Source organism: Morone saxatilis, unplaced genomic scaffold (assembly GCF_004916995.1).
Source record: "Morone saxatilis isolate NCDOM2014 unplaced genomic scaffold, NCSU_SB_2.0 Contig19, whole genome shotgun sequence".
NCBI lineage: Eukaryota > Metazoa > Chordata > Actinopteri > Moronidae > Morone > Morone saxatilis.
The window spans coordinates 16846999-16868266 of NW_023339751.1; the positions used below are offsets into that span (position 1 = coordinate 16846999).

The 21268-nt window shown below is 38.3% G+C and overlaps 1 protein-coding gene across 13 annotated transcripts in view; it reads right to left on the minus strand.

Annotated features, from left to right (window-relative positions):
* camk2g2 (calcium/calmodulin-dependent protein kinase (CaM kinase) II gamma 2) overlaps window positions 1–21268 on the minus strand; it is a 67722-nt gene that overhangs the window by 6094 nt on the left and 40360 nt on the right. The window contains exons 10-21 of one of the 13 annotated variants that reach the window (XM_035662991.1): window positions 18472–18594; window positions 17444–17527; window positions 17314–17356; window positions 16313–16372; window positions 12789–12829; window positions 9350–9430; window positions 6795–6839; window positions 5368–5422; window positions 3061–3165; window positions 2538–2663; window positions 1115–1190; window positions 656–750 (exon numbers count right to left, since the gene is read on the minus strand). In XM_035662991.1, coding sequence (XP_035518884.1) covers window positions 656–750; window positions 1115–1190; window positions 2538–2663; window positions 3061–3165; window positions 5368–5422; window positions 6795–6839; window positions 9350–9430; window positions 12789–12829; window positions 16313–16372; window positions 17314–17356; window positions 17444–17527; window positions 18472–18594 — 934 coding nt within the window. The remainder of the gene's footprint in view (window positions 1–655; window positions 751–1114; window positions 1191–2537; window positions 2664–3060; window positions 3166–5367; window positions 5423–6794; window positions 6840–9349; window positions 9431–12788; window positions 12830–16312; window positions 16373–17313; window positions 17357–17443; window positions 17528–18471; window positions 18595–21268) is intronic. The other 12 variants (XM_035662978.1, XM_035662977.1, XM_035662979.1 and 9 more) reach the window with 12 other exon arrangements.

Consider the following 21268-nt stretch of genomic DNA (forward strand, 5'->3'; position numbering starts at 1 on the left):
AGTTCTGTTAAGGTGGAGAAGTATATTCTGCCTCCATCCCTCTGATAATTTATACCAAAGCTTTCACAGCTGCAATGATTAGTCAGTTCATTTGAACAAGTTACGATAGTTGATGTCATTTTTTTTTTTTCATCAAAGATGCCCAAAATTCTCAAAATGTGAATATTTGCTGTTTTTCTTAGTCTTCTATAATATTAAACTCAATAATGTAAATAACCGTTATTTGCAGTCATACACAGAGGGGTAAAAAGATCAAATCTTTTTGTCTTTTATCTGGATGATGTGCTTGGTCACTTCTGATAGGAGATTGTATTTCACACATAGTAAATTCTTGTAGAAAGAGAAATCTACATGCCTAAAAACTTAATTTAAAGTTACCCGGTGCAGTTTTTGACCACTAGTAGAGCTAAAGTGGGTTCCTGTTTTGTCATACATGTGCACACGGTCCTCCAGCTGTATTATTGTAGACTTTAGAACACACATTCATTTTACTTTGACAAAAAAAACAACTAGACTAAACTCTTGTCAACAAAGGTCTACTATCGTGTAGCTTCAAAGAGAATGAACAAGCACTGCAGTAAATTGATGAAGACTTAATACAAACAAATATACAAATACTAGGTATACTAAGTATACAGAACACTGAGTGACTTACGGTTCTCAAAGTAGAACTTGTGAAAGTCCATGCCCTCCACAAGGTTTCCAAGAGCCTCTGGTTCAAAGGAAGTCAGTCCAGGGTCACAGATTCTCCTGTTTGAGGAAAACACAACCTTAGCTTTATTTAGCTTTAATTTATCCTGCAGTGAAGAATGGGACAGTACCATATATACATATACACATTGACACTGCTTCTCATAATACACTTACACAACACACTGTAATGCTTTATTCTGAACCAATTGCAATTTTCTTATATTACCTAGTGAAGCATTGGACCAAAAACAAGCACTTTACAGTCATGTATGGATTTCATGGGGAAATCAATTAAGAGTTCCTTTGTGTTACAAGTGACAAAATGTTTTCAACAAGACAAAAAATTAGCTTAAAACAAGGCACTTAAAAGATAATGTCACACAAAGTACACAAAGGTTTATTGTTTAAGCTGCAAACTTACGTGTAAGCCTCGAAATCCCCATTGTTGATGGCTTCAATCAACTGCTCTGTCATCTTTATTATCTCCTGTTTACGAGCTGAACACAGAAGAACAGACAGGGAGGGAGGAGGAAGGGGGAAGACAAGAGGTTAAAGACAGTCAGAAATCATTTGGAAGTTGAACATACTAATAATGCTCCTCGTGCTTTACCTGAGCTTACTTGAAACCTCTGACATTTGAAATAAGTTCATCACACAGGAAATGCCTCTGGTAAGTGACATTTTAAGTCACCCTGTACAAAACACACCACACTGTCCACTCTCCATTTTAAACACTGCATCAAGAGTTTCTGATGCTGTATGTACATAACACTAAGAGTCCATGTGCCACTAAACCTGAAGCTTTAACAAAGATCTTTCAGGGTCTCACCCAGAAAACAAACAGTAAATTGTTTTGGGCACTAAATAAAAAAAAAAAAGTATGAACCTGTTTTTTAAAATAAAATAACAGTATTTAAAGATTTGGCATGTTGAATCAGTTTGAATCATTTTTACTATATCATTATCACCTTCTATTTACCTGTTAACTCGCTATATTTACCTTGAAAATGTTTTAAATGAGACCAAACATCACAATCAATAACATTATACTAATATTATAATAATATTTGAATTATTGTTAATATAATAGTCTGAAGACTTTGTGTTCCATAGAAATATTCAGTTTTAATAAAAATATCAGCAATACAACTACAACAAATACAATATTAATAAACATCTCTACTGATCAGTAGAGCATGTTTCTATACGTATGTCAAAACCAACCTTCTGTTCAGAAAACCCTCAAACTAACCAAGTTACTTAAAAAAATATCACCACAAACAGGACATGCGCTGCTAAGAGTAAATTTTCTGCCAGAAGCTTCCTGGAAGGAAGCCATCTGTAACGTCTGGTGAGAAACAGCTCAATTAGGTTCAGTTAAGTGCAAAGATTTTCCAAAAAACTCCAAAAACACACACTAATAAAATCAACTGCAATATAGTTAATTTAAAATTCCCAATTATTTGGGAACAGGCAAGTAATTACTCAGATACACCAAAGAATTCAGGGACATAAAACTCAAGAAATGTTCATCACACCAGAGAAGCACAAACTGCATGCAGACATACAGAACAGTCAGTTTGAACTGAGATGAGAATAAACCAGCAGAGATGAACACACACGGAAAGTGTTTTGTTCACTATTTAACTAACATGCAGCTGCTGAGCCAGCAAAGCCAGCTAGCAAATCCTCCACACCTGCATGTAACTTTGTGTTTATAGGCCGTTTATTTCCCGAAGTCCTCAAACCCTCTGCCATCATGTGCGCAGAAAGTTAGAACATACAGTATAAACACTGCTTCAAGAGCCTTTGCACACACACTTCACAACCTGCCTGGCACTTACTCTGCTGCAGTTTGCGGCTGCTGCCTGCGGGGGGCGACAGAGCTGACTCTGGTTCAGGGCAGGAGCTCTGAGATGGACTGGTCTGAAGGACACTGGGGCTGCTAGCAGCCTCCTGCAGGGGACGAGCTGCAGGCAGGTACAGTCATCCCAGTAGAATAAAGTTATATTTAGCAAAGCTGAGAAGCTAAATATAACTATTTAACATTGTTTCTGCACAAAGTATATCAAGCAGTGATTATAAGAAAAACAGTTACTCAGTTATAGATAAACATTTGAAACAGTGGCTTGCAGTCAGGCCTGGGTGCCAGTAGATGGCAGCACAGGAGGGCAGAGGGGAGCAAGTGCACAAGTTGGTGGGAAGAGTGGAAAAGGAAAGTCTTACTTATGTGGAGCCTTTTTAATGACAAATGTCTTGTTTTGCTTGTAAGGTAGATTTGTTGTTGAAAGGAAAGGTCAGGACACAAAGGTCAGGACACAAAGGTCAGAGCTGAGAGTTGAATCAAGTAAAGTGCAGCCGACTTACAGGTGGGCGGTGGGCAGTGAGGAGACGGGGTCTGGGCCTGTTCCTGAGTAGTGCTGCACTGGCTGAACACTGCACTGTCTGCACTAGCAGACTCACAGGCAGCCACTGCCCCCAACACAAGACAAACACACAAATGCACACTCACAGGGAGTCTGAGAGGAACTCAGAAATTAATCTATCAATTATTTTTTCAATAAATCGATTGTTTAGTCCATAAAATGCTAAAAAAAAAAAAAATACTGCAAGACCATGAATCAAGAATCAGCCAATCGACAGAAAATTAATCGGCAACTATTTTAATCATCAATGAATCATTTCTCAAGCATTTCATACTGATCAACTAACTAAATGTTTCTACAGTCTAGTATTATAATTCACAAATCACAACACACCACAAGCGGATTTAGACATCAGAACGTAAGAACCGAATAAGCTGCACAAACCACCCCACGGAGCCAAACCTCTCAGCTCACTTGTGCTCCAAACTGAATAACCTTTAAGAGGCTTTATGCCCGATCATCAAGCCCACATGGAGATCAGCAGCCTGCTGCACCAGCTATGCACAAGTTCAAACATTGCTTAGTTTAAAGTGTGGGGGTAAAACTGGGTTTATAAGTTAGTTACAAGACTATGTGACATTCTGGTCACTTCAGCATGCCAACCTGTGCTTCATCGTAGAGGCCTTTACATATGTTGAGCTTGTGATTTTCATGTTAAAAGTGTGAGTTTTTATTTCAGAGCTGACAAGAGAAATTACATTACATTCATTTAGCGGATGCTTTCATCCAAAGCTACTTAAAATAAATGCATTCAACTTCAGAATAAGACACAAAACAGCCACTCGATTGCATTTCAGTGATCATCCACTATAGATCGAGTGCTGGTAAACCCACAGACAGCTGCCTTAAGTAACTGGATTAACTGCAGGCAGCTCTGTCCTACTTCATTCACCTGCAAACATTAAAAGGGTCATTACCGAGCTGAAGACGACTAATAAAAGGCTTAAGCGGCGTGTGGCACTGGCATGCACACACTCACGCACAACAGCAATCAAAATGAGGTTCAGGTACCCACATATGTACCCCCTTGCCTATGGGTAAAGGTAGATGGTGGCTTTACATAAAAATACTTTTATCATTCGGCTGTTTGATTCAAACAACCACAAAGACTTTTCATGCTGCATTATTTGACTTTTTTCCCATTTGTGCTATTATAGCAAAGAATTTAAAGGTCCAGTGTGCAACATTTAGTAGGATCTACTGGCAGAAATGGAATATAATATTCAGAGGTATCATTTCTTTAGTGTATAATCACATGGAAATAAGGATAATTGTGTTTTTGTTACCTTAGAATGAACCGAGTCTTCTACAGAGTCTGCCATGTTCAATCGCCATATTTCTACAGGGTATTGCACGTTTTTATAGTTTTGTAGTTTCTCCTACACGCTTCACAGACCGTTCTCATTCCCTCGTCAAATACCAACACGAGTGGTGTTCAGTTATTTGCAATCTGCAACTTCACCGCTAGATCCCATTAAATCCTACCCACTGGTCCTTTAAGAATCTGGACAGTGATTTTTGGCATTTTTGCCTAAAACTGACAAACAATTGACTAATTATCAAACTTGAAACTGATTTACTATTTCTATCAACTAATTGATTAACCAAATAATAGTTTCAGCTCTGCTAATCAATGAATATTAAATAACCTAATTAAAATGAATGAACTGTGTTAGCACAGTTAGCAAATGTTTATCCCATTTAAAAAAACATGGAATCATCAATTTGGACAACTGAATATAAATTTCTCTGAAAATCGATGGATGATAATGAATTATCACCTAGCTTTACCCAACAGAACCAGATACATACACACTTTTGGTGGAAAAAGCTCTTCCTATGAACGGACATGTCAGTGAGAATTTAAAACAACCAGAGCAACTTATAATGAGTGAGTAGAAAGAGGACGGACAAAGTAGCTGTTTGATTACGAAGCTCTACACAACCATGTCATCAGTTTGTAGGGGGGCGTAAATGGAGACAAGAGCAAAAATTGATTTTGTGTCACTTTTGTCTTCTCTATGATACTCAAAGGCATCTGTCACCTGTCACTAGTAAATTATACTGGATCTTCAAGCCTCCACTACCCTGTCTGAAGCGAGAGTGAAATCTGTATTACTTTTAATATAAAGTGAAACATACAGCATGAAATGTATTATAACAGCTCTCTAACAGAGTGACAAAACCTGGACAAGATGTAAAGGGAGCAAAAACAGGCATGCAGAGTAGGTGAAAGTTGGACAAGTACCTTTCCTACCTTTCATCTCCTCCTCTTCTGTGTTATTACAGCTCTCTGTGGAGCCCTGTCAGACAGAGAGGAGACAAAGAGAGGGACAGAAAGAGAGAAAAGAGGAATGGGTGAAAAGAGAGACAGATGGATAAAGGGAGAAAAGAGAAATAGCAAGACAAATCATTTTTTTTATGTGTAAGAGAGACAGGGTTGGGAAGCTTTGGTCACTTTGTCCATATGGACACACAGATAACATGACAGACAGATGGACGAGTGGACGACTCCCTCCCAGGAGCACAAACCAGCCAGGACAGCAGCGCAGAGAGCCACACATATCAGAGCAACAAGGTGTGTGTGGAATTTGAAGATGTGACTGAATTTAACAGGAAGAAGTGTTGAGTGTGCACGTTAGTGTGCAACTGCTCCTCCAGAGGAAGCCAGTGCAGCAAGTGTTAGTGAGAAAAGTGTCAATGTAAAGAAAATTGTGTAACAGCACTAGCATTTGAATATCTAGTGATCTAGTGTTTTGCAAGCTTGTACACCAACATAACAGCGCAAGCAGAATGACATTTGGTTCCTATTTTAGTAGAAAGTCGGACAAAATTTTTAAGATATATTTGTCAGTGTGCCACTGTTAAAGACGGTACGTGTGGGATTTTCTCTTTTATATAAATTTTAAAATTAGCTTTGATGCTGTATGGATCCTGAAGGATACGACCAGAATAGTTATGTAATTTTACAGTGTTTAATCATAATCAATTTCCTAAGGAGTGCCTAAAATCAGAAGAAATTACATTTTTATCAAAACTAATATTTATTTTTTTTTTAGCTTTTGAAGCTTCAGAGAAAACAAGCAACAGTGTTACGTCACACAACAAAGGCAAAGCATTTTATGAACAAATCAACTGTTTAAACATCATCTTGTACCTAACACTAATAACGTGATGAGATGCGTCCTGATCTGTCCGATACATACACATACGGGTCATAAAGTAATTAATCAAGCAGAATATCACAGTTTGTCTGACTAAAGTTGGGAAAAGTCGAGACAAACTGCCCAATAATTCAAAATCAGTAAAAATTTGAATGTATTTTTAAATGTATTCATTTATTGAGTATGATAAAACACTGAAACTCTAACTATATTCTGGTGGCTCCATAATGGTGCACCTTCACTACAAGCAGGAGCTGAACTGATCTGCTTTGAGATTTGGGGAGTTCACAGGATTCAACTCTGGGGTGAAATCCCTTCTGGTAATCAGGAAGAAAAATAATGAAACATGGCGACAGAAGCCAGCTCACATTAGGTGCACAATGAAGCGTAGAGAGTAGTTACAGTTGTTTTGACAGCGATGTATGGAATATATTTAGAGAAAATCCTCCACGAGTTACCTGCGAGTGTTAGTAGTGGCTGGTGGCTATTGGTGGGAGAAGGAGGGGCTTACCTTGGTGCCATCAGCTGGGTTGTGTACAACAGTTGTCTGGGCTTCCTGGGGGGAGGTAGGAGACACTTTACCATGCAGGAAGGGGATGGGTGGGGAGGAGGGGGAGGGGGCACCAGAGAAGATGCCAGGGAATACCAACTTATTCCATGACGACACACATACAAAACAGACAAATGTGCGCACACCAAAACAAAAGCACAGGAGCTACAGTACAAAGGCTGTGGAGCATTTATGGTGTTTCAAATAGATAATTGAAGATGTCAAGGCTCTCATTCAGTTCCCCATTCACCAGCACTGTGGCCTACAGGATCATTTTAGAGCCTCCAAAATGCATGAAAACACACATACAGGGCCATGACTGAGGAGGAGGGCTCTGAGTGATTGTATGTGCAGGAAAGGGTGAGTTCTTTTATTTTTGTGTCACCTGGAATTTATTGCACAACTTTATAAAAGTAGTGGGTACCTGAGCTTCAATATCCAGGGTGAAGTGACAAGAAAAAACACTGATGCATTCATGAACTACTGTAGGGAGGCAAGCACTCCAAAAACTGTATTTTTGGAATATGGAATCACATACATCACATTCCAATAACTTGTGCCGTCATAAGAGCACCGCAAGAGTGATGAGAGTGATCTTACCTTTCATTAAAAATAAGCTATCAATGTCAGGACTGATAAAGGCCTTTATCTCAGTTCATCAGCTGTTCTCACTTTAGCAGAGGTTATTATCAGTCCCTCATTTAAGGTAAATCAATTTAAAGTCAGTATGTGAAGAATCAAAAATGTTGTTCTGGCACCACTTGGTATGAGGTAAAATGAATAGTTTTGCTATAAGCACATTCAAAATCTACACATAGTTGCGTTCATGCTAAGCTTGTAAAGGCACATTAGGTTTTACCTCAACATGCTGTATGATACTAGCTCAACACTAGATTACTTTATTCAGTGCATAAATGACATTAGTAGTTGAGTTGTCTGATGCCCTGTACACTTCAGAATTATGACCATGTGAATCTTTCCCATCACAACCTATATGGCGTGAATGCTGCATTAGGCACTGTGATTGTGTTGTAACCACTCCTCATCCTTAGTCTTGACCCTGCCACAGAAATATTTAGCACAAAGCAATTCAAGCGCTCCAAGTACTGCATTGTTGGGAAAACAAACCCACAGTATACCGTCAGTGAGTCACACACTCAGGCCCCAGATCCTGATTAACACTGGACCCAACATCTGGGAACTACAACCTTAGAACATGCAGCCCCTTAAATGACATATGGGATTGTGTAGATATGAAATCTAGACTGGAAATCCTTAACCAGTCTGAGGGAAAACAATCTTTAGCTTAAGGCTTTGCCTCAGTGTTCTCAATTTTGCTATTGTGGCATCCAGCTTACTAGCATTTACTGGTATACAGAATTCAGCACTGGCATTATTTAGGAAAAGGTATCATGTATAATTTCTTGCACAGAGTGAGATGAGAAGATCAATACTGACCCATGTCTGTATGGTAAATCTGAAGCTATCGCCAGCAGCCTGTTAGCATAGTTTAGCACAAAGTCTGAAGACAAGGGAACAGCTTGCCTGGCACTCTCCAAAGGGAACAAAATATGTAGACCAGCATGTCTAAAGGTCACTAATTAACCCATTTTGTCCTGTTTGTGTAATCTGTACAAAAAAATAAGTATAAAAATGTCATGTCACATTGTGGTTTTACAGGATGTTTGAACTGTTATATTTATATATACTTAGTAATTTCAAGGGCAATTGTATCACTGGATTAACAGCTATCCAATTAGTTTTATAGATTTAGCCATGAAATTCTGTACGTAGCTGTAAGAGCAAGATTTTGTTTTTAATGATTTCTAGCACTTTTCTTGCCATATTTATGGCTCAATCCCATTACGTGTATGTACACAGGGGCTGCATCCTCATAGTTATGATCTCTCTGTTTCCCATCCACTCCTGCTTCTGTTTTACCCAGAAGTCCTCAACATTTAAAAAATTCACATATCGAAGAGCAATTTGTAAAGGGCCTCCTTTGATGTAGTAGAAGTTCAAGTTTTGTTTTTGAGCTCTGCTTTCCGTGTTTTTCTTCAAAGACAAACCATCAACAAAGCTCAGGTGACACAGTTGAACACACAGAGGAGTCACCACGATGTGGCTGAGCAGAACTTGAAGTGTCTGCTCTTGTACTGCAAAATGAAAGTCATTTGTCTACCTGTCAGTGTTGTGCACTGCATAAATATACAAGTGTGTCCACAGGAGGTCTGGGTAAAACGCAAGCCAGGAGAGACACTCAAAGGCAGGAACAAGAAGTACATTTTTCTTTTTAAATCGTCAAAATCCACTGCCAACATCACAGTTTGTGTTTAAAACAGAAGCAAAGAGGCAGAGGATGAAGGACGAGAAAGAGGACAAAGTACAGAGAAGATTTCACTTAACATGGGATGTGACAAAAAGACGAGGAGACAGAACTAAACATTAAAAAGATGGAAACGGTGAAATGATGCCATAAAAAGCAACGTGAGAGAAACCAAATAGAGATGAAGTACCATTGGTGCTGAAGATGACATGCTGCTGTCTTTGGTGCTGCTGCTGCTTACTACACTGTTTTTACTGTTGTTTCCCTGCGACTGGGGCAAAGAAACACAACACAGAATGACTCTCACTGCTCCCACTGGGTCTAAACCATAAACCACCCAATGGGAATCTGAGGTGGAAAACAGAAACAGAGCCAATACAAATATTCCACATATAGTAAGTGAGTAAGTGCACAGTCTGGTTCAGTGCTAAACTGATTTATCTGAATATCTACATTAATCATCTGAACCCTGCTGCTTTGTGCATTTTAAAGGGCAGTTGTTGTAGGTGTGTTGTGCACATGCCAATCCATAACACAACCCTTTTTTTGATCATCAGTAAATTGTAAAAACAAGTGTTCTTCTGAAACAAGGTGAGTGCACTGACTCCCTAACTAATTGTTTAACTGCAATGAGTACTTTCAACTTCTATTATGTTGTGTATTGAGTGACTGAAGGGCTCTTTGAGTCTAGTGTCCTGGTGTATAACTGCATTTAATACCTACAACTTTAAACATTAAAAAAAAAAAAAGTTAGTCAGCACATGCATTTTAAAACAATGAACATATTGGATTGATTTTGATTTGGAGTATTTTCCCAGCACTTTTACAGATAAGATAAATCAACATCTGCTGGGATACAAAGAGAAATCACAAGTTTGTATCTAACACAAGCGCCAGCAATTAGTGGCCCATTTCTGGCAGCAACACAGCCAAAATATGTGTAACCGAGTCAGAAAATAAGTTAATTATAATGATTACCAGTCCAGGTCTGTGCATGTAGTGAAAGGCCTTGATGACAGGATTTTTTCTAATCGAGGAGAACAGTGTGTGTGCGTGCATGAAGGCATGGACTGTTTGTTGTTCCCTCCTTTAGCTTGTGCAAAGTCAACTTGAAGACAATACTATTTGATCCACAATAACTACTTTAGCATTACTGCAACTGCTTAGTTCACCCTATTGTTTAGAACAATTAGTTAAATTAAAATCTTGATCAAATGTTAACTTGCCAATAAAAAGATACATAAAAAGATTTGGAAATAATTTTTAACATTTTAAGCAGTAAGTGTGGTTTCAAGGTGGTTCTTATGTGAAATAACAGTCCCTGTAGTTGTATAATGTCTGTAGCTCTGGAGGAGTTTTATTTTTGAGTTTGAAAAAAAATAAAAAATAACCCAGATGATGTCAAAGTGTTGCAAACTAGGGGTGCAGAGTTTGAGAAAACATAGGCATACCAGGCAGAGAGGGACTGACAAAAAGATGGTTGCATTATGGGAAATGTAGGATCTAGTGTTTTTGGAACTTGATCCATATTTTAAAAAGTCATATTTTATCCTCTTCTGTTTAAATTTTTATCATTATCTATTTTATTCTTCCATTGTCTCTTGTCATACTTAACTCAAACACTTATTTTGGTCCTGTTATGTTGGAAGCCAGAACAGATCGGCTGCATAACAGAGGTATAGATTATAACTTCAGATTAGAGATGGAATGTGTGATGTGAACCAGAAAACACAGTTTGAGCTGGACTCTCCCTTCAGCCTCGGGGTAACCAGAGGAAAAGAGAAGCTTCCTGAATGCAAATCAGTATTCCAACAAGAAAGTTAATAGGTGTGGATGAAGGGATTATGTCAATAAAAGTTCAAGAGCAAAGTGCAGGGAGGTTTTTCAGATGTTTTCTACAACTTGAATACCCCAGTATGACTTTAAAAAAGTATTCTGGTGGTCTCTGTGACATTTGAGAGGTTTGGTTTCTTTTGTTGAATGACAAAAATGGTTGTATAGAAAAAAACTGTTTCCATTTCTCAGAAAGATATCTAAAAAAAGTACCCTTTTGGTGTCAGTACTGAAACTATTGTATCATATACCCAGCCCTACAGTATATTTTTACAGTATATTTTTAGCATAAGTTTGTTAGTGTGTGTAAAAAAAAAAATCTGTTTTATTTTGACAATGCATAAAAAGAAGCTAATCAAAAAGATCAAGAGAGCAACCTACAGAAAAACTAATATCTTAAAATGTCAATGTATTTTTACTTTATTACTTTATATATCTATCAGGCCTGAACAGTCTAGTTGAATGGTGGTGATTATCTGCAGGCGACCAAGACAGCTGTTTAATTTACAGTAAGAGGGGAAAAAACCTCAAATGAAAAATAATGAGGGTACAATAAATATACAAAAATAAAAAAGGGGAAATGATTGTATATTGATGATTAATATGTTCCTCACTCCTGTGATGGGTCAGGGATGTTGGTAAGTAAGCCAAAATGCCTGATATCATCCAGACACAGATGGGTCAGACATCGAAAGAGGATAACTGGAAAGGGTGAGAGTGAGTGTGTGTGTGTGTGTGTGTGTGTGTGTTATCTGTCAGGAGTTGAAATGGTTTTGGTGGCACTAATGGTAGAAGGGGATGTAGGGATGCTGGATGGACAGAATTCGGACAAGACGAAAACTGCTATAGACGACGCCTGAAGCATCACTGCCCAAAAGAAAACAAGCAAATAAATGAAACAGCAGAGAGGAGGGAGGGGAGGATCCGGAAAGGGGGAGGGGGGGGTACTCAGAAGACAAAGAATGAAAAATGAACGAAAACGACAGAGCCGATCTCACCATCAAACAAACACTTGAGCTGGACTTCCTTTTCTGACAGACAGCAATGGAAAGGAGGAGGAAAAAAATAAGGGGTCATCGGGAAACAAGGAGCTAATCAAAAATATTAAAAAAGTGAAGCTGCCAGATTGATCCCAGAAAGAGAGAAAAACAAAACAGCTGCACAAGCTTACACAGGAACAATGATGAGACAAAGGGATACTAAGAGGACTTCAGAAGAAAAAACAATACAGGGAGTTGTGCAGTTTATTTGTTTAATGTTGGGTTTAATATTGTTAACGGTACTTTATGTAATGGGAATTTTATTTTTTGGCCCTTGTTGATCATGGCGCTTCACTGCATGCATTGACACTGACATTCGATCAAAACTAAATGAGCACCAAGACATGATGGTAGCTCGAACTGCTGTGAATCAACAAAAACCTGGTGGTAAAAAAAACAAACAGCATTTTAAAAGGCCTATTGGTCTTCATTTTCATTTCAGATCTGTATTACCTGTGCCCCATAATTTAACTGCTGACTCATAAACATGATTTTTAAGATAACTCCTTTTCCCTTAGCAACAAACAGTTAATAGACCTTACAAAAAAAAACCAATAAAAACAAAAGAGCACCAGAGCACAAAGGTAATCCAACTAAAAGAACATATTGCTTTTCCATATGCTCATAATATCAAAGACACATGTTAGTAGAGAGTAGTCAGGGTGACAGACCGAAAGGGAGACAATCAAAGATAGGAAGATTAAGTAAGACAGAAACAGTAAAGTCAATAAAACCCTCATGGGTCAGAGAACTTACCTTCACTCCATCCGACTTTTTGTTTAGTAAGGTTTTGCATGCTGAAAGAAAGACAGAAAAGATGGTTGAGATCACTTAGCTAGCAGGACAAATGAAAGATAAAAATGGTCCAATAAAAAGGTCATTATCAGGCCTGTAGAAGTGTCCACCTGATTTCACATAAATATTTCTAAGAGTAGAATTTCTGTATAAGGGACAATCCATTCTTTTAATGGGGATAATCGGGCCAATATCAAATGTTTCCAAACATAATTTGATATTGATACAGAAATAGCAAACTAAAAATGAAAAGTCAACTTGGAAAATGGAAAAAAAATGATTAAAAATTCAGAAACAAAACACAGATTTTTACCCTTTTTCATAATATTCTTTTGTCTAAATATACTCTTGGTGAATTTGTTGAGTCTAATAACTCAACTCCCACAAGTTCCTTCTGGGACATAGTTGAGGTTTGTATTGAAGCCAATTTCCACCATGAAAAGAAAAAAGCTCACATGATCAACTCAAAAATGGTAAGTACAGGATCAAATGTTTGACTTTGATATTAAGTAAAAACTATAGAGATAGTAAGGTAAAATTATGTGATAGTTAAATAGTTAAAATGATATACAATTAAAATCAGGTAAAACAAAAAACTTTGACACTAAAATAAGTTTCAGCATGGTGTCATTTAGTGCACAACACAGTTCAGCAGTACAACTAATACTGTAAGTGATGAATTGATCCTGGTTCAGCCTTCCTCCTGAAGGCCTCCAGGGAGCAAATATGAATGGATGAATAAATTAACTAATGAGTGAATTGAATGAGTAAATGAGTTTCTGAATCCACAAGGTGCTAAAACAACCTGATGTTCTGAGTTCCTCGCTATAATCAATTTGTATTACCAAGGAAAATGTAACACTGACAAAACAAAAAGGATCCCGGCACTCTTCTTGTTTATTGAGGACAAAATAAGAGCCAAAAACTAACATGTTTAAGCTCTAAGCCATCGTCAGTGTAAGCATCACACTGTCAGGGTTTTTTTCCCTCCCTCAATAAACAAGAAGATATTTATCTCTTAGTGCCAGGATTCTGTTTGACGAGTCCCTTATTACAACCGTGCACCAGATACACTGTTATAGTTTTGGAGCTGTGCACGCTGTTACTTTTCACACTTATCTAAATACTGGGACGATTTTGTGAAAGGTGCCGAGTAGAAAAAAGAAGACAAAAATTCAAACTTTTGACATTTCCCATAGTTGACTGTCCCTGCAGGTGGTCAAACACCACCTACTGTTCTCCAACCAGTTCATGTAAAGTGAAACTGTCTGTTGGCCTTCTAGCCACAGTGACATAATATCATGTGCATGCATCTGAAGACCTGACCACAGATACAAAAAATGACACCAAAACACACAGCTAACAGGAAACTCAATAAGAATGTCCACATACATGCACACAAACACAGTTAAACACACACACACACACACACACACACTTAGTATATAAACACTCATATTTGTGTTAGTCATGTTCCAATGATCCTCCCTTACCTTCCATTTATAAAGTAGGAAGGAGGGCAATGAAGAAGGCAAGAAAACAGTAATGTATTTAATATCTGCATCTTTACATCTGAACTGAAAACTGCAGGCACAAACACCTGTCAGGCTGTACCGTATGTCAAAAGGCATTCTTTAATCATTTTCACAGGAGGTGGTGGGTTCATGCGATGACAGTGGGTTATAAACATGTCTGGCATGCAGCATCCACTTCAAAGTCTTTATCTTAGAAAGTGCTGAGGAGTGCATTTCCAACATTCATGAGACTGAGCAGAAACCTTTAAGTTCAGTTCATCAAAACCCAATTCTTTACTTCTACACTGTGTGTAACAATCTTATTCAGTAAGTGAAGAAATTTAACAATCGTAATGAAGCATAAAGACAAATCCTTTATTAACAACTTGTTGATCAAAACATAATTCCTGTATGAACGACAAGCGGCTCGCCTTGTCATGTGACTGATCTGTAAAGGGTTCAGTATGCTTAATAGAAACTGCTAAAAGCTTTTTGTCATAGAGAGGAACGACACGCGATGAATCATACAAATGGGGGTAAAGGAGCACATGTATGGACACTCGGAAGCATAAGCATAAACTTGTTTTAACCATTTCATTTGTTGGTTTACATTGCATTGTCAAAAGAACTGAACCGACTGCAAGGTGTTCTTGTCGTCAGCTCTAAGATTATTGATAAAACACAAAGATCCCCCCAGCTTTATACTGAACAAAAAAGATCATCATCAACAACCCCACACACGTCCTCTTTGACGACTTTAAGCTGTTGTTATCAGGAATGTGTTTTAGATTGCCTGTATGTAAAACAAGTAGAAGGAAATTTGGTTTTATTCCAGACGCCACTAGAAACTAGTCACAGTGAGGTCAGTTTACCTTTTGTATAGACTTAATACACCTGCACTTTTCACTTATCTTATTCCTTGTGTATGTGTTCTAACATATATCATACTTGTATTTTTAGATCAGTTTTTTATGTGTGTATATGAATTAGCTATGTATACCTCTGTTTGCACACTCACTAACTTGCCCCTTGAGCGATGAATAATATATTGAATTGAATTGGATAGACCTTCAAAGAAACATTAATGTGTTGTATGATGATGACCCTATGAAGGCCACCAGCAAAAAATACATAATCAAGTTAATAAAAGCGTTATTTCTATTTTTTGTTTGAAGCATACTGAGACCTTCAGGTTTCTTGTGGTTTTGTCTGTTCACACAAAAACAAAGGAGCAGGCAGGAGAGAGAAAATAAAGAAATATAGATAATACAGGACACTGTGCATTCTGTTTATGCAGCTTCCCATGCAGGTTGGCATACTGTACTGTACTGTGGGCTCATACACGACATGCTTGGCTGGCTGTTAGTGCCAGAGCCATGCGGAGGGAAGGTTGCAGCGAGGACAGACAGGCATCGACTGGGCATCAGCCGACTACTGTGAATACAAACCAATTCAAAGGAGGCAAAACGGGGAGTGTTGTGGACGTTCAATGCTGGCGTGTCTATTTATATTTGTGATATTAAAGTGGTTCTGCTGCAGAGAAGAAGATACCCAGCCTACATCAGTTGAGTTAATGCAGAGATGTGTAAACAGCTCTGTTAGGTGGCAGCTGCGGTAGTTGGAAGGTGGTCAGAGGGTCATGCTGGGTGTCAGTTAAATGGCTGTTGTGTTCGACACAGGATATTAAATAGCCAGTCCTGGACAGGAGCTCTGTTCATTAGAGCATCGACACACGCAGCAGCACTGGAAGGTCAAGAGCTGAGTTTCGTTTGTGGTTTCCATTTACATGTTTGTGTGTTGGTGTGTGTGTAAGATGCCCCAGTGCAATGAAGACCATTCAAAAGTGGTCCATCAGTGTGCGGTAACAGCAGGCAGCAGGTGGAAGGGTTCAAGCAGCCCAGGCCACATGCCAATAGCCTGAGTACGAAGTTGGCAGTGCCCGACTCCAAACACCCCCTCAAGCAGACGTACCTTCCTGTGCCATTGCGGCCGTGCTGGTAGTAGCGGCAGGGCTGGTATGCTGCCGTCCCACTATTGGACAGAGAGGGATTCAATGTGGAGGCACAGGTGGGACAAGAGCCGCGCTAAAGCCTGACAGCCTTTTAACTGTCTGGATTTTTTTCAAGTTTAATCAACTTCAGAGTATTAGACAAGAATGACAAAACACGGGTTTCCAGAAAGTGTGTTTCTCTGATACCTAACTCACTTTTTTATTAGGATGAAGTGAAGTAGCAGACGGGGAAATCTTTGCAGCACCAAAATACCTGCGCCCTGGAATTATTATTCTTATTTCCATGGACATTAATTTGATAAATATGCCTACAGTTATGTATGAAGCAATTCAGAGGTCTGGCACGCATGCTTTCTTCAGACCAATCTTGACCAGTAGAAAGTAGTTGGCTGTAATCCACAGGAGCTGCTTTACTTACATGAAGTCATATAAATAGAAGGCCAACAGCCTTAATGCATTAGCTTGCTCGGCCATAGGCTTGCCCACAAATTGGATGTTCAATCAAAAGTGCTCTATGGGTTCTGTGATCAAACTGCTTACGAGGAGGAAATCCAAGCCAAACCTCTGAAGTGCTAAATCAAAACTGTTGACAAAGCTGACAAGCAAATGTGAACAAGGATAAAAAGGTGCGATTTAGAGAACTAGATTCAGGCAAAGAAAAGTAGATCGCAGGCAGGAAGTAGCATCATTTGGCCTCTATTAGATATCACATCTGGAAAAAAGTGGTCAGCTATAAAGTGTCAACAACTTAAAACTGAAATTTCATTATTATTAAACATTATAACAAATCAGAATTGTTTCTTTCATCACAAAACTGCACTGTTTCCCTAAATCCCGGTGCTTCTTTATACAGCTTCATTCAAGTATGTATTATCAACAGCACTGGGCCACATTTGGAGTTTATGGGCCAAATCAAATTATTGTCTCTTGATGTGTGATTGGTATCACTGCCAAAGCTCACCTGAAAAGTTCCTGGACACCAGCATTGTTGTGAGGATAGCTCCCTAGAGAGACACAAAAATTAACATGAATTAATGTTACGTGTGTGTGTGTGTGTGTGTATGCTTGTGTGTGACTGTGTCCATACTCACTTTAAGTTTTCTCCTGGCGTTGAACTTGCGCAGACACTCCACAGTCTCTTGGCGGTGCATCATGGAGGCCACAGTGGACCGTTGCTGTATGCAGAGAAGAGAAAACAACATTATAGATAACTCTGGGTCCTGTTGCTTCAACCAAGTGCAATATTTTAGGATGCCTCCAAGTACAGCATTGTGTCTATACCATGACCACCTAATTTAAATAATCATTTTTGTTGCTTTTTTGCACTTTTCACCAGTGGGACCTTCAATGTTAGCATTTAGCAACTGCAGCTGGTACTGCTGATATGGAATCCTGCAGTTTGCAGAGGAAGCAGTCAGGTAAGGCAGGCTAAAGCAGCTTAAATAAGGCGCCCTGAATGATATTTGCCAATTGGATACTGTTTACAATCACCTGCGATTAGCTGATGTAGCTGGGATTGTTAGCTGAGCTTGACTTTGTGGCCTGCCTGAACTAATGCATTGCAGTGCATTTTGGTAAGGAACATTTAATCACAATTTGGGATAAGTTTAACATCTATGGTGTCATTCTTTGTTTACAATTGCAACAATGAACCACTTTAAATTCCGTACAGCTCCGATTTATTCCTGTGGTTTCTTCTTAACAGTCAACCAAAACGCTCATGGTTACTGCAGTATTTATGACCATAATATAAACCATCATTTCATTAGCCAGCTTTTATACCCGCTTTCATAGTAACATTGAGGATATCATCAGCCACATATTTCTGTGGTCATGGTGTTCTCTTATACATTTAGTGCTGTCTAAAGCTCTTACATGTAGTCTTGAGAAAGTGAGAAAAAAAATGAACTGAGAGCTTTGAATGGGTTAGTTTCACTCAGCTCTCGATAATGTTGTCCTGCAAAGGTATTCTTAAATTGAGTCCATGACTGCTTAATAAGGTAGGAAGTGTAAAACTGTGACATCAATTGTTGGCTAATGGCACGAACACCAGTATTTTAATATGCCAGAAAGATTTATTTTCACATGGAAACCAAAGAAGACGATGAATGTGACTTACGCAGACCCAGGGATGCTTGATGGCCTGGTCGGCAGTGATCCTTTTGGCAGGGTTAATGGTTAACATCTGATTGATCAGATTCTTGGCCTCAGGGGTCACTGTGTCCCACTCTGGAGAAGGAAACTGAAAAAGGGAGATAAAGAGGAATAAATCCTAGGAATGTGTATAACTGTTATTAATCTTTCATCTAACATTTTATGACATAACAACTGGCCTAAAACTTGCATATGCACTCATATATACTTCTAAATTCATTTAACAAAAAAAAAAATAAGTTGAGATAACATCTCCTTGAAGGCAGAAGGCAAATGTGTCTGGACCAGTTTGAGTTAGTAAGGATTTTCTGCTGTTTTTCAGGTGCAGATGTGACGCATTATACCCCAAATGTGCATTTATGAAACAGATGCAACAGGCTGGAGTCGCAGTCTGCGTTTCATCTTAACTTGTTAAGACCAAACATAAACATAGTCCAAAAAGGATTTACACAAGCTACAAAGAAGGTTGTGCTGATGAAAAGAAACATGCATTACATATAGACTTGTAGATAACACAGAATGTTTTATTAGAGACAAAAATAAAGCAATTTGTTTTTTTATTTATCAACACAATATCTGATTACTGTAACACAATGAATAGTGAATGGGGAGTTTGGATTTGTGTTCATTAAACTTGAATTTGAGCCATTAATGAACTGTAAAACCACTACAGGCAGAAACTGAACTTTTATTTCTTTTATTAAGATATTTTGGAGTGCATCTGACTGCACTTACTTCAGTATTTTAACATCTATCAACACTATCTGCAACTGCAGGCACTGCCGTTCTCTATCATGCTCTCCCTCGTGAATGCCTCATGATTAGTTTTTCTGCATCTTTGATTTGTCTGTTATATCACTTCATCTCCTTTTTGCTTCACATGTTTAATGGTTCCTAATGCACCTGTTCAGTTTTTAAAAAATTGGTAAAGGCGCTGAATACATGCAGACTGCAATTGCAGCTTAATGGAAACTGCAGCTCATGTTGTGCTAGAAAGTACTTTATTTTTTATCATAATTCAATCATTTCAATAGTATGACACAATTTGAAAAAAAAAAAATAATTCATGAATTCTACAATGAAGGAAAAAGCTGAGCAACTTTCTAACTGTGGTGAGTAAAACAATGCTCAAAGTTCTTCAGTAGTAACAGGTGGAGTTTTCAAAGTCAGTGTAGTTTCTCTCACTCCAGTCACTCAAACCAACCACCCTCATTCCTCCATCCAGGAAGCATTAAGCTCCTGCTTTACTACTAAAAATCAAAGTAAGTTGTCAAGACATATTTACTTCGAACATTAAAGTGGCAGTTGTCAATTACTCACAGAAAGAAAAGAAATGAAATTCTAGGTATCTGCAGGATAGTGCAGATTATTACAAGTGCTTGTCACAGTCACTTCGTATCAATGCTCATATTATGCACATTTATTAGATGTGGTTGCTACCAAATTATGGAAATTAATACGGGTAATAAATTCCTATCTCCCAGAGGACGATGACAAGATCTGATAAATAAGCCTATTGCTCTTTCATAGTGTATTGCTTTTTTTTTTACAGCAAGAGGAAAATCATGCAATAACAAGTAGCAAGCAATTAAAAACTAAAATTAAATTTCTAAATTACTTGCACGACAGCATTCAGAGTGTGTTATTTGACGAGACTTGAACTGAAGGTGTCCTGTAGGGCTCATCTCCAGGCTCTGTGCTTGTTTTTCTAATTCACATAAATTATGATAAGATTATGTATTAGAATTCAAGTTTCATGAACACAGATGGAGCTTTCCAACAGACTCTACGGACCTTAACTCTCGTCTTCATCCGCTGTAAAAATAACTCAGTCGGCCAACATGGGACAAGCCCGCAAATATGAGCTCCATAAAATAAGGGCACTTATTAAAGCTGCACTAATCTATATTTTTATATTAATAATGGATCAAAATAAATTCTCCAATTGTGGCTTTAATTTACCTCTGTGGCGGAGGGAAACAGGCCTTTATTTCTAATTTACCAGTACAGCATCAGTCACGTCAGATGTTTCACTTTGCCCTTTTCACCAATTAAACGTTAGCTACCCTACACAGTCTTGCAGCCCTTCTTTTATAGGTCAGATTTTAATGTGGGAAAAAAAAATTAAGAAGTGTATGGTTTTGTTGACGACAATAAGAAATGGCAAAAGTAATTTCTGTTTGATAGTATAGATATTACACTGAATTTACCATGTGAGCTGTAGTGGGTTACAGGTAATTCCAACCCCTCAGTGATTAATGTGACAGGGGTTGCTTGTAGCGAAAAACCCTCACTGGACTCTGGACCTCACTATAGTCTCTTTCACCTCTTTTTTTTTTTGGTTTCAAGGCCTGAAACTTTACTTCTGCAGCTCACTCTCACTGCCTTCATCAGCATTTTCTTTCAGCCGCAGCAGGCAGCAGTTTTCAGCAGAAAAGCTCTATGTATGATATATGCTCAGCACCAAATGTCAGACAGACAGCAGTTGAACATAGTGGAGCTTTTAATAACTATATAGCCAAAATATTTTCCTCAGCAGTTGGTGGAGACCTAAAACAGAGCTAAAATGAAGAGTGAATATGAGACTTCTATTTGTCAGGTGACTCCACATTAATGTTAATGCTGCTCTGCTTTGCTGAATGTGTAAATTAGCTAATAAACTGTTTGTCTACACTTTCGTCTAATCAACTTTATATATATATGAAAATATGTTCAGCATCTGATGTGGCAGTCTAACAGAGTTACAGAGCTAGAATTACAAT